This window comes from Aristolochia californica, unplaced genomic scaffold (genome assembly GCF_029961685.1).
Source record: "Aristolochia californica isolate CCGP_79_NKW_82.1479 unplaced genomic scaffold, dmAriCali1.0.hap1 SCAF_14, whole genome shotgun sequence".
Lineage (NCBI taxonomy): Eukaryota > Viridiplantae > Streptophyta > Magnoliopsida > Piperales > Aristolochiaceae > Aristolochia > Aristolochia californica.
Genome location: NW_027181815.1, coordinates 6,080,452 through 6,096,591, shown reverse-complemented (window position 1 = coordinate 6,096,591; position 16,140 = coordinate 6,080,452). Strand labels below are relative to the sequence as shown.

The window sequence follows — 16,140 nt, the reverse complement described above, 5'->3', positions numbered from 1 at the left end:
TTCATGGAATGCATTCAAATGAAGATAGAAGACTCGGGACAAATACACAATCATTCTAGAATTGTTTTTTTGAGATTTGACATTTGAATCCCAACCTTGGCATTCAAATGCCTAAAAAGTCAAAGCTATAAAAATATTGTAAATACTAATTTTTTTTAACTCAAATGGCATAATTTGATTCCTTAGTTTGTTATCACGAAATTTAAGGTTAATGACGATGTTAAGGTACATCAATGAAAAAAATTTTGACCAAATGAAGTCAAATTTTATTGATCCGCACAGTTCAATAGATCTAAAATGCTTAAAATTTGTCTTAATCAACCTCTAAAGTAAAAAAATATGGTCTCACATTTTAATAGACCTTGATCGTTCAATCAAATTAAGTGTTGTTTTTTCCTTCAACAACCAAAGTTATCACATAAGTCCTCCTAAACATCGAAAGTTCAATCAAATTAAGTGTTGTTTTTTCCTTCAACAACCCAAGTTACCGCATAAGTCCTCCTAAACATCGCTAGCTTTTGGGGTCTGGTTTTTAGCAAACCAAACATTGTATTGCCAATAGTTGACCACCAATGGAATCCTTTCCCTCTGTTTGAATATTTTATGATTATCAAATGTTGAAATTTTTATGCCATTTTTACAAATTTTTTTATGATTAATCAACTTCCTGTTCAACCTCGTCATGGGCACATGTGCAATTGCACATTCCATTTCCATGTTAAACTCAGTCGAGTCACTAGCTTAAGGGTAAAAGTTGCTTGAGTGTGTTCCAACTCGGCTAACTTTTGTTCTTGCCCGATTTTAGAAAAAACTCATCCAAGTTTTAAACCTATCTAATGCTAATTGGATCCCTAATTAAGTCAATGAGTTTCCCAATAAACCCAACAAGTTTCCACAAACTCGGCAGGGGCAAGGATAATAAAAACTTGTCCTTTTCCAAACCCATATGAGTTTTTGGCTTACACCCAAAGTCCATTGCCCAGTGTCAAATAGTAACTTCATTACCATATTTAGTAGGGGGAAATGGGTTCCCTATGACATTGTTCCCTTGGTTTCTTATGGTATCTATTTGGAATAATAGGAAACTCAATGTTATATCCAACTAACGGGGCAAAATGAATCATTAACACATCACTACACAAATTGAGTGAAACGAAAAATTACTGCACGGTGGTAGGAACACACCATAGTTGTCCTAGCTAATTTGGTACTTAGTTTTCTAGAAAATCACAATTCCTATTTACTGCCCATTGGAATAATAAGAGAAAAGATAAATTCGGACGTGTTTCTTTAATAGTGTTGTAAACAAAATGAAGCTGATCTCCAATTCCTTCCCGGCTAACTCCCTTGTATTACATTCGAATAATTGATTTAAAATTGCATGCTCATCAACATCCATTCTTATCCATGACCATCAACACATTCTCATCCACCACATGCCCATCACTAAGAATGGATGATGATTATTTTTAATGGATTCACCTGATATTTTTTGAAAAGTTCTTTTGCATGATTGAATGCGGCTTCCCAACAGTTCCCGACCATTAAGTGATTCTCTAAGCTAACAGTAGACATAATAAATACGTAATCTTTGTGCTTGAATCCTCAGCCCACGGAGCCTAATACTGAACGACGCATGGCAAGAAACAGAGAGAAGATTATGTGCATAATGGAGCATTTAGCACCTTAATTGCCCATCAGGCGGACCAGATGTATATCGATCGATTTTACTTGATTTAGAGGTGGGCCACAGAATGGGCAGCCAGGATCGTCCTGTTCGAAAGATATCGAAGTAGAGAAAAGTTGCAGCCACTTTTACGTAATTATCGTAAAAGCGGGGACTTTCAGGTCACAGCGAACTGTTTTTGGTTTTAGTTTTTTAACTCACCCTCTCGGGGTGGTGTGTTTTTTTTTTTGTTTTACTTTTTACAGAACTCAATATTAAAAACGAGCCGTAGCTAGGGCGGAGAAGGCTGTGCTTAGGTTCTGTTCCCGTTATTGCTCATTTCATTATTTCGTCTGTCTTCCACCAACGAGAAAGAAAACTATACCTCAATCGTTGATAAGCCTCTGCTTTTATCTATCGCTCTCGCTGCATCTGTCTCATGGAGGATACGCGACTCGTATTTCTCTGACGGAATTCTCAACGTAATCGGTAGCAATGATCTTTTCCTAGGACATCGGAATCTGTCGATCTGTGATGATTTGTGGTTGATTTTGCTGGTCGATTTCTCCGGAGAGAATGAACGGCGGGGTAGATGCGGCTGCTGCCCCTGTAGAGGGCCCGCCGCCGCCTCTGGAGTGGAAATTCTCTCAGGTATTTGGTGAACGCTCTGCTGGAGAAGAAGTTCAGGAAGGTACGACTTTCCGCTGCATGTGCTCGATCCGTGCAATGATCAACTTTTAATGGTTAATTATCTGCGATCGCCAGTAGGGTTTCTTTGGGGCGAACAGTCAATGCGTATTGATTTGTTTTTGCTTTTCAAATCATTTGATCCGTTATTTGATCATCCGAGGTCAGTTTTTTTTTTTGTCTAACGGATTTCTAGGGGGCTTTCTGTTTGCTTGCAAAGAGAACTTGGAATGATAAAATTAACTTGACGACAAAGCCAATGGTGGAGAGAATCATTAAAATGAGGGTGATAGCTTTTGTGTATATAGTTGGCAGGCTTTGTCATGGACTCTCTGATTGTGATAATTGAAGATAGATCTGGCGTTTTCTGCTTTTTACTTGCCATTTTTTCTCTGGAATTCGAAGAAACAATCGCAAAGTGTTGGTGAAGTGTGCTTTCCGTTTAGCTGCCGAATTCCAACTTGAAGCACGTTCATATTTGTGTTGAACGTACGTCTATGAGTTTCACTTGTGCTTGCAAATATGCGATAATACTGGATAGACTTTCAGTGATGCAACCTGAACGATAATTTGTTCACTGGGCTTAGAAATACTTTGCTCTTGAACAAAGCGGTGTGTAGACACCTGCTTGCATGAGGCATATATATATCATTTGCATACATAAGATTTCGTTAAGTGAGAGGGAGAATACCTCAAGGGAACAAGGAACTACACCATAGAGACCAAAAAAAAAAGAAGACAGCTAAGTGTGTGTTTGTGTGTGCTTGTTGGGGGTGGGGGGCGTTGGCAATTTAGGTTGAAAGGAAACTTGAGCTTCATGCATTTGAATGGAAATACGATAATATACATTGTATTATCTGATGTATGGGAGGAATAGACATGCATATAATACTGCTCAAGGACGTAAGGTGTATCACCAATGGAGGACTGCTACACAAGCTTCTGGGAAGTTTTTTTTTTTTTTTTAACTTAACTTTGGGTGTGCATGGAGACCCACAAAATGGTGCTAATCTCTATTGGAATTGTTTTCTAACTTGAAGTGTGTTTTCAAGTACCCAACAAAGAATAACTTGAAGTTTATTTGTGTTACTTTCTCTTGTTGAAAAGATTTTCTTTCAGTTTTGCTGTGCCCATACACAGGAGAGTTGGCAGACTTTTGCTGCACTCAGATCAGCTAGACCCATTGTCCTCACTGTGGGTTCTCCCTCAAGCTGGTACTCAAATGCTAAATTTCGATGGAATGCTTGTGGATGCATGGGTCCTGCTGGTTTAGGGGGGGTTTATTCTGTGACAGTGGGGAAATCAGATTGTTGCTTATGCTGGCCCTCTTGCATAGCTCTGTGCAAGCGGAAGATCTCCTACATCAGATTTGCATAGTTACTGAAAAACCCTTCTCCCCTTCATTATTGAGGTGTGAGTCTTATGCTGTAATTAGTTGGTGCACAAAGGCAATCCACCCCACTTGGAGACTGCTTCACTTGTTTGAAGAAATCATGGATAGTGTTTGGCTTTTCATTTCTTATCAGTATATTCACAGGATAAAATGGTGCTGCTAATGGATATGCTAGGAAGGGCGTTTCCCTCCCTGATCTTGCCATCCAAATAAGCTAGCTGCTCATGTTTAGATCTGTTTTTGATCTCTCGCTCTTTGGTTCTCTTTTATTATATTCTTCTATTGTTGTTACTGTTTTCTTTGTTTGTCTTCTTTTTTTTCCTGTTCGTGTTCCTTTATTTTCTCTCTCCACCTTGGAGATGTTCAGCTGTAATCCCTCTTCTTTTGGATGAATTTTCCATTCACCCTCCCAATCAAAGATTTACCTTAAGTAAGATCTACCCCTGTATTTCATGATTTCATGTTGGCATATGCCGCCAGAGATTGGACCTAGCATATAGCGGGTTCTGCCCTGTTTGTTTATTTCTTTATCTATCAAGTTGTGAGTGCAACTTGCTTTCAGCTTATCATCTAGTTGCAGTCATAATTTTGTTATCTTTGAAGAGCGTTTCTTCCTAGATTAGTTCCTAGATCGGTGGTTAGTTTTCAGTAACATTGTGAGAATAATTGCTGTCAAGAAAAAAAAATACTGAAGCCTTGTACAGTTAGTAGTGATTCTACAGTGTAAAAACAAGGAAAAAAGCCATTTGTCCCCTGCAAATTCAGTGTTTTACCTACCTGAGGTCACATACATGTTTTAATCTAATAGATTCTTCTGATATTTATTTTTGTCTTTTCACCACTTTATCTTGTAATAACTCTGTCACATCTGAAATATAATGTAAGTGTTAACTTGCTTGATTTTGAATATATTCATTGTTGATTCTCTAATTGGCTGGTTATGTCTGAATATTTTTTTTGAATGAGATCTTTATTTCTGAAGCCCAAATTTTGTGAGATATTCACGTCTATGGTCCCTTACCCACTTGCTTGCTTTTAGTTTACATTTCCTTCAGAACCTGAGATGTGTTTTCCTTCTGAATCCCAAGTCACTGTTAAGCTTGTTTTCAGGCTTATGTGCTCTGTGATTTTTGCAGTGGACATAATATCTGCAATTGAGTTTGATAAATCTGGGGACCACCTTGCTACTGGGGATCGGGGAGGTCGGGTGGTTTTATTCGAAAGGACAGATACTAGAGATGTATGCTTATTTTTTTTCCTTCTATGATTATCTCCTGCCTTTTTTATCTTCATTTATTGGATGTGTTCATGTTTTGCAATGTTTCACCTAGGCTCAAGGTCATCGAAGAGATCTAGAAAGGATGGATTATCCAATTACTAGGCACCCTGAGTTCCGTTATAAAACAGAATTTCAAAGTCACGAACCTGAGGTATTCTTCTCTTTACTTAGTCCCTGTTTAGCTTTTCTTCTCATGCTGCTTGACTGTGAAGAGTTGGAGTGGGGAGAGTTAACTGTTTTTGCTGTGGCTTCAATCTTTCTTGTAATTCAGTTTGACTACCTCAAAAGTTTGGAAATAGAGGAGAAGATCAACAAAATTAGATGGTGCCAGATGGCCAATGGTGCACTTTTCCTACTTTCCACCAATGACAAAACGATTAAGTTTTGGAAGGTATGCACATATCCATTGTCAATGTTTCATTTGACGTGATTGGTAGATTATTTTGTTTCTTTTGAGCTATTAGAGTAATCTTTGGCATGTATATGATTTGATCTAAGAAAACGACAAAAAATATATTATTCATGAGGTGAAAGCCATACGTTTTTTTCCATTTTGTACTGGCATTGGCTAGTACATGATGTAATCTATCTGAGTTTTTTGTTTGTGTTAGTTCTTGATTGAATTTGGTCATTATGTATCTTCTTTTAACTTCATGAAGTTTAAGTATTTTTGATAATCTTTGATCTTTTATGCGCTAATGCTCTAACATACATCTTCCATTAATATTATTTCTTTACTTCTAATGCTTTCTTTCCTAAAAAGCATTTCTAGGACAGTTTGTACGTCAATTTGTGTATTTGTGCCTGCAGCTTGCAGTAGTGGTTTTATCTCTTCGTTATTATTAGTTCAAAATGGAGTTCCTTTGGTCGCCTTTAATGTCTCCTGGTACATGAACATTTGTTATAATGCTATTGCATCTTTTGCTGCAAACAGTGTGAAATTTTCTTTGCTGTTTATCTCCTCACAACTCTGATCGGTATTTCTTTACCTGTTTAGTTTTCTTTAATCCCACATTTTCCCTGAAATCATATAGGCTTGGAGATGACAGCAGGTTTGGCTGGGATGGCTACTTGCCCAGCGTGCTCCATATAGGGAAGGAAAGGGGTCAAGTAGAAAGCACGTAGAGGAATGAACCCATCACCACCCTACCCCTCTCCCCCATCCCATCGTGTCAAAATTTAGTTTACATTGACCATTATTGTTGACAAGCACCTGTGGTTTTTTAAAACATGACAATCAATATAATTTATAATGATGATGAGGTGCAGAATTTGGAAATTACAGATTTGAAAACAGAGTTGGCCTGAGTGGATTGTGATGCACCAGGTGAGCAGGGTGGGGCAAGTTGGTGGTAGTTTGGAGGGTAAGCCTGTCATGCAGTATGTATTAGGTGAGAAACCTGCCTAGCCTCTTTGCTGCAGGGCTGTCCATCTATGGAATACGTTTCATTAGAGAAGCCTTAATGTGATGTTCTGGAAAAAGGTGTGACAAGTTTTAGTAAATCTAGAGATTCTTCTGGAAGTTATTCTTACCATGATCATATATTATTTTTATTTTATGTGAAAGTAAGTCAATCCTTATTGGTGCTTTGTCAAGGAATTGTTTTTATTAACTATAGAAAATAAGTTAGTGCGAGCAGGGTTCAAGTTCCGCGAGTTGATACTTAGTCCAAGGTGGTCATATGTCAGTCAATACCGGTGTATAAAGGTTCCTCTTCTCAAGAGTATCAGATTGCTTTTACTGTTTCAGTACTGTCCACTTGACTAGAAGGAAGTCTACAAGTGAAACCATGTTGCTGGCCTGGGAACCTATTGGACCTTTGGCTCAATAGCGACATCTCTATTTTGGAGAAAGAGGAGGAGGAGGAGGAGGAGAATTTCTAGTGTGAAGTCTTGGGTTCAAGTATCACTGGGGGAAATGGGAGAAGTGAGCATGTGTAACATGTAATCAAAATACAAAAAAAGAATGGCATGTGAGATTTTGTAATGGATGAAGAGGCCACATGAAGAAATCCAGTTATCCTTAAATATAATTAGCATCAGGAGGCTGGGGCTCTTTTGTACCTGCTTAACTGATTTTCTCCCAGTTGAACCACTTGCAAACTCATAGAAATGGTTTTTAAGGGCTTTGGCTTCATGTAAGTAATGGCACCTTGGTAAAGTTTTGGCTTGACATCTGTATATGGGATGCTACTATAATCGATACCTTCCATCTCTTTTTATATAGCACTAAATTTCCATATTAAAGCCTTATTTTTGAGGTATATGTAACTGACATTCCTGAAGAGGTTTTAGAGATCTTGAAGATTTGGAGGCCAGTTGTCTCATTATCACTTTGTATAGCCATTATAGTAGTTGCCATGGAAAGCAAGAATTTTCTCAAAGAACAGTCCCTTTGAGCAGTACACTGTCATCTTGTAATATGCTTGCAGAACACCTATATCTGTTGACACTGAGCAGATGCCAAGTGCTGGCCCTGCTAAAGCTACACATTTCATTTAGTGTGTGTCAAAGGGGAGCTTTTTTTCTATATTTATAGAATGTGTGAATTTTATAAAAATAAAAAAAGAGGAAAAATACAACATATAAGGTGGGGCCACCCTCCACAATAAGGGTTTAGAGGGAAGATCCCCGTTTAACATGGAAGTCCGCAAGGTGATTGGCGGATCTGGGTGTATGCACCCAAGTACAATTGAGGGAGGAGGAGATGCTGTAGATATCTAGGAAGACATCCTAGTGCCGCCAGTGGGGGGTCTTGAATTTGGCACACCAATCAATGACAACTTTGGAGTCCCCTTCAATGATAAGTGGACCCGAGAATCGGTCCCGGAAGATTGTAAGGCCATGAAGTAGTCCGACAAGTTCTGCGGAGGTGGAGTTTGATATACCCAAAGGACCGGCGAAGGAGAGAAGGAGGCTGCTGTTGTCATCATGAATTACTCCACCAAAATCAGCGGGCCTAGGACAACCAAAGGCGCTGCCATCGAAGTTCAACTTAAGGTGACCAGGAGGAGGAGACCAAACAGTCATGTTTGGAGGACGTGATGGTCCTGCCATAATTGCAACCAAGCACCAATTCCACGGAAATTAGAGTTGCTAAGGTAGAGGAATTCTTTTTGTCCGAGGAGCCAGGTGTAGATCTGGCCAGCGACGTGCTCTACAAGCGCAAAGACAAAGGAGGACTTGTACTGGAATTTCCTATTGTTTCTCTCCTTCCAGAGCGGCAAAGGAATGTGACCCGCACAATTAGAGATAAACATTTTGCTGAGCTTAGGGAGCCAAGAGCTGGTGATGGATTGGATCATGGATGAAAGAATATGGGGGACACAAAATTGCACGTCGATTCTATATAGAAAGTTGGCCCAGATAGACTGGGCAAAGTGAATGAAGTAAGACGTGAGTGGCAAATTCAAGAGTGCTTTGGTAGAAGGGGCAAGACGGGTCAGGAAATTGGTTCCACGTCTGATCAAGGCATCAGAGGTGAGGACTTTGTTTCTTACATTAGACCAGCTAAAAAAGGGCTATATAAAAAATTATAGATGATAAAATGAAACTGTTGACCATATATTCTCCACTGTGCCTTTTGGTGGAATTTGGGTACCAGTATGGTTTCTCAATCTCATTTCTAGACTAACTCTTGCAATTCAATTTTTGGTCACTGTAGAAATCTGGAGAATCTTCTGTTAGCTGTCTTTAGTGACTGTTGCTCATGGCATTTGGGTGGAGCATGATTGAAGAATCTTTCAGTACCCTCTTTTGGGCTAGAATTTTCTTTGTTTCTCCTCAGTTTTGATTAGTGTAAATGGAGACAGATGTATAGCTGGCTCTTGGAAACAGATCTGCTGATCAAGGGGTCCTCCTTCTGTGAGACACATCCCCCAATGGATAGCTGAAGCTTAGGTTTGAAAAGGTTTGGTTCCCAGTTTTAATGAGAATGGGGAATTATATTTTTCTGTATACAAGGCCTAAACTCACAGCCAGAAGAGTGCATATCACATTACCTGCTTGCTGACCCATTCTAGAGTTCTCGCAACAATTTTGTTGGAGAATCCTATTATTTTGGGTAGTCTTCCGTATAGTGGCATAGCTTTGTATTTTTATCTTTTTTTGGGTTAACTTTTTTCTCTTCTGAAATTTATGCTTCTCATGATTGTCTAACAATAAGCCTCTCCCTGTGGTATATCTTGTATATTGTTTTCACCTAGTTTATTTCTTTGGTATTATTTTCTTATCCTTGTTCTCCATCCGTGAAGGAGCACCTATCTGGTTCCGTGATTTCTCATGCTCAACAGAATGTAATTGATATATTTTTGAGAACTAATTAGACAACTGCCCTTTGATGTTCCAAAAGTTCAACTGAATTTCAACTGGCAGGATGCCTGTCTTTAGCTGAACCTACAAACACATGAAAAACATTTAGTCAGATTCTTTTGAAGCAGCATTATGAATTTTATGAATCTTTACCTGTTACTGCCTTTAATTGTTCCTGCAGTCACTTTCTTAGCCTTGTGTTGTCTGTGCTATTTTCTTTTGTTTCAGGTTCAGGAAAAGAAGGTGAAGAGAATAAGTGAGATGAATTTAGATCCTTCACAAATTGTAGGAAATGGTAATGTTGAATGTTCAAGTGCATTGGGTAGCTCAAAGACATTTCTCCCAAATGGTGGATGTTCGGAAAGGCTCAACAATTGTTTGAGCAATGACTTTTCCTTCCCCCCAGGGGGGATCCCATCTCTGCGTTTACCTGTGGTAGTTGTAACTTGTACTCATCCTCATCTACTGGATTTCTTGTATTAATGGTAGTGTGGTTGATGGTCAGAGTAGGGATATATTTGTGTAGGAAGTCCGTTCCGTTCCTGACGTTTTTCATCCTCTTTTGTCATTCGAAAAGATAACTTTCTTCTTTTCATAACTTGCCTACATTTGACATTTTCAAGTTGGTGACAGTTTCTTGCCACTTTTACTTATTGAGATCTTAATAATTGATGAAAATCTTAAAAGAGTGACTTTTGAGAATAACACTTTCTGAAACTGTCATTTTGAAATGCGAGTTGGCAGCCCTACTTCAGGGCCTCAGATTGTAGATGGAATGCTTTTCCTTTCTGATTCGTTAACTATCATTTCATGGGCCTTGGGAAAAAAGGACTACCGTGAGATTTTTTATGTACTTTGATGAGATAGAGGATATATCTAGTCCTTTGACCTTTTCTTGATAGCATAGTATAGATCTGCCAATAGTGTAGCCGACTCTCTAGCAAGAGATGGAGAAGCTCGACTGCACCTTGCTATTGGCAACTCATTTCCTTTATGATCGTTGTTTTTATTGGTGGAGTTTTCTCTTTCCGTGGTGGGCTTTAGTGCCGTCTTCCTTTCTATACTCTCTTGTACCTTTTGCTCTATTGAGCCTCCTTAACAAATTCTTTTTTCTCTTTGTTTTTTTAAAAAAGTTTATGTTGTCATAAATGCTAATCATGTGGTGTATATTCTTCTTATTTAGGTAGCAAGCAATGAAACTAGCCTCCTTGCTAGATGTCGGAGGATATATGCTCATGCTCATGATTATCATATTAACTCCATTTCAAATAACAGGTGCATTGACCTTCCATTGGTATTATTAAGCATGCTTCATCCTTATATCCATGCTTGGCACTTCAAGCAGGTTTTGTATCAATGAATTTTTTGTTTTTTACCTTTCCTAAGTTTTACTCCAAAGCATAAACTTTAATGTTCTCTTTTTTCGTGTAAGAAGTTCATTGACGCTAGTAGCATCTGATTTGCTTTATTTTTTTTATTTTTTATTTTTTGAAAAAGATGTATTAATAAAATGAGAGAGACTACAAAATCTGGGGGAGTAGGTCCCTTACAACCTGAGATTGTAGGGTAGCTCCTTGCGTGGCAAACGCATCTGCTGCCGAATTAGCGGATCTCGGAATGTGAGTCCAAATACAAGAAACAATTGAAGTAATTTCTAAAATTTCCCTAAAGGTATCCCAATGCTGCCACGGGGGAGGGGATGCACTCTCACACCACCCTATAACCACTTTTGAGTCACCTTCGATATGAAGAGGCCCGCTGCATTTGTCTTTGAAGACACGGAGACCGGAAAGGAGGCCATGTAACTCTGTAGACGTAGAGTCGGATATGCCTAGAGGGCCGGCATAAGAGAAAAGTTGATTACCGGAATGATCTGAAATAACTCCTCCGAAACCAGAAATCCCAGGGTTACCAAGAGACGAGCCATCAAAATTTAACTTAAGATAACCCGGTTCAGGAGGAATCCATTCTTGCTAAACCGGGATCTTTTTCCCAGAGTGCATCATAAGCCAAATTTCTCCAATTTTCACGAATATAGGTGCCCAAAAAAGAAGACAAGGCTTTCTTGGTCAGAAGCCAAGTAGATATATGACCCACCACTCGGTCCGTAACTCGATCTGCATATTCATATTTTGCATCAAAACGTCTTCTATTGCGTTCATTCCAAAGCCCCCATGGGATGAAACAAACATTCATATCTGACCTGCTTTAATTATCTTGACTTATAGCAATTTACATCACTTAGAATTCTCAACCTTGGACCCATGTTTTGTAATTTTTTTTTCTTTACCATACATAGCTTTGTTTAACAGCTGTCTTTGAGATTTTCTCCATTAGTGTCATGTGCTTTCTCGCAGCCCACCTAACTTGTCTCTACTTTAATCATCCAATATTTATCTGATGCTGCATCTTGCTTGGTCTCTCTTGTGAATGATAGAGTCTAGATAATGAATTTAGTTTTTTTCCAGTCTCTTGAATACATCCAATCATTTAGTTGGATGATCCTTTTACAGTAACATCTGATAGATAACAACTAGTGAACTCACAAGCAAATATCCATACAGTATTTTCTCTAATGTCCCCATGCCTCTAGTATGCAGACTTGCCATTCTCTCATGGAGGAAATCAGTGCCCCGTATTCTCTGTTGTTTGTTGTACTGGAGTCAATCCCTTTTTTTTTTTTTTGAGACTACTGTGTAATTTTGTATACTTATTTCTGCGCTTCTAAAAAATAAGAATCTCATGTCACTAAAAACAATGAAGGTGCCATTAATATTTCTCACCTCCAAATTTTGATCGTTACAGTTTTCACAGCTTAGGCCTTACGCAACTTGTCACCAGAAAGTATCCATTTCCATGGAATGCTAATATGGAAGGATTCTCGGTATTCTTTATTAGCACCAGGGTTACAGCTGAAATACATAATTGTTTTTTTCTATGGCTTTTAGCATCATTCTTCTGTTATCATGAAGGACTGAACAGTTTATATGATGTGACAAAAGCTTCCCTCTCAGTCTTATGTGACTTCTTCCAATTGGCTCATGGTTTTGTATATATATTTGTGGCTATAGTAGAATATATGTAGTTTTCACATTTTGATATGGATCTAACATGTCTGTTTCAAACATTACCTGATATGTGTGTGACCTTGCTAATTTTGCAGTGACGGTGAGACTTTTATATCGGCAGATGATCTTCGAGTAAATCTTTGGAACTTGGAGATAAGCAACCAGAGTTTCAATATTGTTGATGTGAAGCCTGCCAACATGGAGGATCTAACTGGTACAGATTTGTAATGCCTGTGTATAGTTTCAGGTGGACGTTCTCATGTTTACAGTAGGGTTTCAAAAGGTGCAGGTGCTGAGGGTCACACATGGGCATCAGAACTTGCTATGATGTTTGTTAAGTTTGTCATGACACTCTTGTATTATCTCATGCAGCATAATTTGCATTCTGGATTGGCTTCATTTTGTCATACTGATAAATTTGTTAGGTACTTGTCTGCATTTTAAGAATCTTTGCTGAGTTCTTTATCTTTCTCAAAAAATAGTCCCATATGGATCTGGGTTAAGACAAATCCTGTGTTTATTACTTGAGAAGAAGCCTTCTAATTTCGGCTAGTTGTTCTGTGATAGATCTAGATCCAACTTTAATGTGGTAAACTAGTGCTTGTACGTGGGCCTTCACCCAAAGTTTTCCTTCATGGTTCTAGGAGATAAGACAAATCCTGTTCTAATTACTTGGGAAGCATTTTGGGACGGACCTGGACCCAACTTAAGAATCTTGTTTCTGAAAATTGATTTTGGTGCATATATTGGTTTGTATATCATGTTATGTGGTGTTTTCTTGATCACTTAAGTACTTTTATTTCTTTATCATTAAATTTTCAGAGGTGATTACATCTGCTGAGTTCCATCCAACACACTGCAACATGCTCGCTTATAGTAGCTCCAAGGGATCAATTCGGCTAATTGACATGCGGCAATCGGCCTTATGTGATAGTCATGCCAAATTGTAAGTTATCTCTTCTTTCCTATAATAAGTCATTTTTTGAATGTTAAAGGTTCTTATAAAGGATATAGAATTGTAGGTGCACTTCTTTGCTTGGTAAATATTCCATTTCATCCTTCAGCATTAGCTAACTGATCTTTTTTATTACAGGTTTGAGGAAACAGAGGCACCTGGTTCAAGATCCTTCTTCACAGAGATAATTGCATCAATATCTGATATTAAGTTTGGAAAAGATGGAAGATATATCCTTAGTCGTGATTACATGACTCTCAAGGTTCATCTTTTTCTTTCTTGCTATTGATGTAGCAGTTGGTTGTGTAAACCTTTCAGTCTTTTATGATATTTCCAGAAGTTGAGAAGTACTTTCTGATGATTTCTGGTCCCATTTTTAGTGGCCTACCTGGACTATTTGCTTGACTTCACACTCACAATATGTTACACAATTTCATTTTGACATTAGTATTTGGAAGGATCCAGTATTTTGTTTATTAATGTTCTCTAAAAATATTCAATTTTTTATGCTAATATTGTTTTACTGCTCTGAAATCTTACATAGAAAGGTGTTGGAATATAAGACCTTTTCTTGTAATCATATTTCTGCTGTTTAACCTTAATTCCTGACATTATAATTTCATCTGCTTTACCAGCTATGGGACATAAATATGGATTCTGGTCCTGTCGCCACTTTCCAGGTCCATGAATATTTACGGCCCAGGGTGAGTCTGTCTGTGTGTCTAGATTCTGTCTCTCTTTCTTTCTCCCTGTCTCTTTACGTCTCTCTCTCTCTTTCTGTCTCTCTGTTTTATTCTCTCTCGAACACTCACTCTCTGTTTGTCTCTCTGTTGTTCTATTTCACCATCTTTCACAGCTTTGTGACTTGTATGAGAATGACTCAATATTTGACAAGTTTGAGTGCTGCTTGAGTGGAGATGCACAGCGAGTAGCCACTGGCTCCTACAGGTTTGCTTCTTAGATTATGATTGTACAGAACAGTCTCCTATGTAGGACTTAGCACTACGAATTCCTAACTCTACTGATGTCGTTCCAGCAATTTGTTTCGTGTATTTGGCTGTGCTGCTGGTAGCAATGAGGCCACAACTTTGGAAGCCAGCAAAAATCCAATGAGGTATACAGTGCAGTAGTGATTATCTGGAATGAACTACAATCAGTGTGTTTTGTGAGTCTAATTTTGAAATCATTAGTAGTGTTGAATACAAATATGCTGAGTTTCTTTGTTGTGTTTGTCAATATTAATAGGAGACAAGTGCAGACGCCTTCAAGGCCTTCAAGATCTCTAAGCAGTCTTACACGTGTAGTAAGACGAGGTCAGTCTTAACTATCTATGGTTCTTTATTTCTTGTAATATCTTCTTTAATATTGGTTCCTTCTGTAACGTATGGTATCTGGGTGTTTGAACATAACCAACAGGTGCTGAAAGTCCAGGTGTTGATGCGAATGGAAATGCTTATGATTTTACAACAAAGTTGCTTCACCTATCATGGCACCCAACTGAGAACGCACTTGCCTGTGCTGCTGCAAATAGCCTGTACATGTATTATGCATAGCATATTGGTAGAGCGGCAAGGGAAAAAAATGGGGGTTGCTAGGCCAGAATTTTGAGTAGCTGTCAGTGAAAGCTGTTAAACTTCTATTCTTGCAGTCACGAGAAGAGGTGGAGACTACATTCTTCAGAGGCCACAGCATCCATCATTTTAATTTGTAACTCATTCTCATATTGGTGGGTCAAAGAGAGGCTGTCGGAAACCACGAGGAAGGAAAAAAACTGTGTTTTGTTCCCGGGCAGGCAGCTCTAATCTGATTCTTTGTAGAGAAGATTCACTTCCTTTCTCTTCTTGTGTTGGGCTTAGGTTGAAAATGAAGTGATTGTAGCTTTCCTACAACCAAAACAAATCCTGTGATTAGAATGGGGAAGGGTTCTCTGTTTTTGTACATCTATAATTTGGGCCACCTGGGGGCGTGGGTCTTGCAATTGCTGCACCTGAGTCTATAATGATTGTTGTCATCGTCTGTGCTAACCAGTTTCTTTCTGTTACAGAGTTGCCAGGCTCTGTTAAATCAAGATCTTGATAGCCAAAAGATCTGGATTGAGGAGGAAGTATGTTGTGTAAGTTTTGGTTCATAGATCGTACTCTTTTTTTAGGGGAAATATTTCGTTTATTTGACAGCCACAGAATTTGTAAATTTAATAAGGGAGATGAATGACTGGCTTCCTTGAATAAGACGGTGTTTGTTTTAAATGTACGTAGTCATCACTATTCTCTTCTTCCGGGTTCACTAAGTTGAGAGACGGAGATGGATTACCCTCTATTTTGCAGATTTTTAAACAAAAAATTGTGACAACTGAAGATAAGAACAGCATCAACAATGAGGGACCCTTCGAGTGATCTCTTCATGATATTAGGGATAATTGATGCTTCCCATCGAGGTCTTCGCAGTATAGCTTTGTAGGGCGCTGCAGTTGGTGTGGTTCTTTTGCCAATTGCCTTACCTCTCCAGTAACCAATTCTGGCCATTGCCATTGTTTTCTGTCGTACAGCTTAGGATAGTGAGGGGGAGAGGACGGAGGCTATGGAGGCGCTTCCGAGCCGGGTGTTTCAGGTTGAAAAATTAGGTCTTATGCTGCGCTTGAATAGGGTATATGCACAATCAAGTGAGATATATTATTTACGTTGTAAACTGATCGATCAACGAGTCCGAATACTGAACGGGCATTTTATTTAATGAAGAATTGAATGTAATTCTAACTTAACTAACCTTTCTCATTACAAATCA

At 38.6% G+C, this 16,140-nt stretch overlaps 1 protein-coding gene across 2 annotated transcripts; it reads left to right on the top strand.

The window, feature by feature from the left end:
- Positions 1-1,989: 1,989 nt before the first annotated feature.
- On the top strand, positions 1,990-15,608 carry LOC137950085 (serine/threonine protein phosphatase 2A 55 kDa regulatory subunit B beta isoform-like). Of its 2 annotated transcripts, none has more exons than XM_068796453.1 (14): positions 1,990-2,357; positions 4,883-4,986; positions 5,078-5,176; positions 5,297-5,416; positions 9,565-9,771; positions 10,520-10,611; positions 12,500-12,618; positions 13,227-13,350; positions 13,498-13,621; positions 13,995-14,063; positions 14,216-14,307; positions 14,396-14,473; positions 14,605-14,672; positions 14,776-15,608. In XM_068796453.1, exons 1-14 carry the CDS (start codon positions 2,243-2,245, stop codon positions 14,910-14,912), a joined length of 1,548 nt encoding a protein of 515 aa, XP_068652554.1. In that variant the 5' UTR covers positions 1,990-2,242; the 3' UTR covers positions 14,913-15,608. The 2 variants fall into 2 exon arrangements, with proteins under 2 accessions (XP_068652554.1, XP_068652553.1); XM_068796452.1 differs by having other exon boundaries at positions 9,565-9,774.
- Positions 15,609-16,140: the final 532 nt, after the last annotated feature.

What these genes read in the sequence shown, in the direction of transcription:
- LOC137950085 (XM_068796452.1), top strand. Translation starts at nt 2,243, where the DNA reads ATGAACGGCGGGGTAGATGCGGCTGCTGCCCCTGTAGAGGGCCCGCCG. An exon ending in TGGAGAAGAAGTTCAGGAAG is followed by an intron (nt 2,358 to 4,882) that starts GTACGACTTTCC and finishes TGATTTTTGCAG; the next exon opens with TGGACATAATATCTGCAATT. An exon ending in CAACATGGAGGATCTAACTG is followed by an intron (nt 12,619 to 13,226) that starts GTACAGATTTGT and finishes TTAAATTTTCAG; the next exon opens with AGGTGATTACATCTGCTGAG.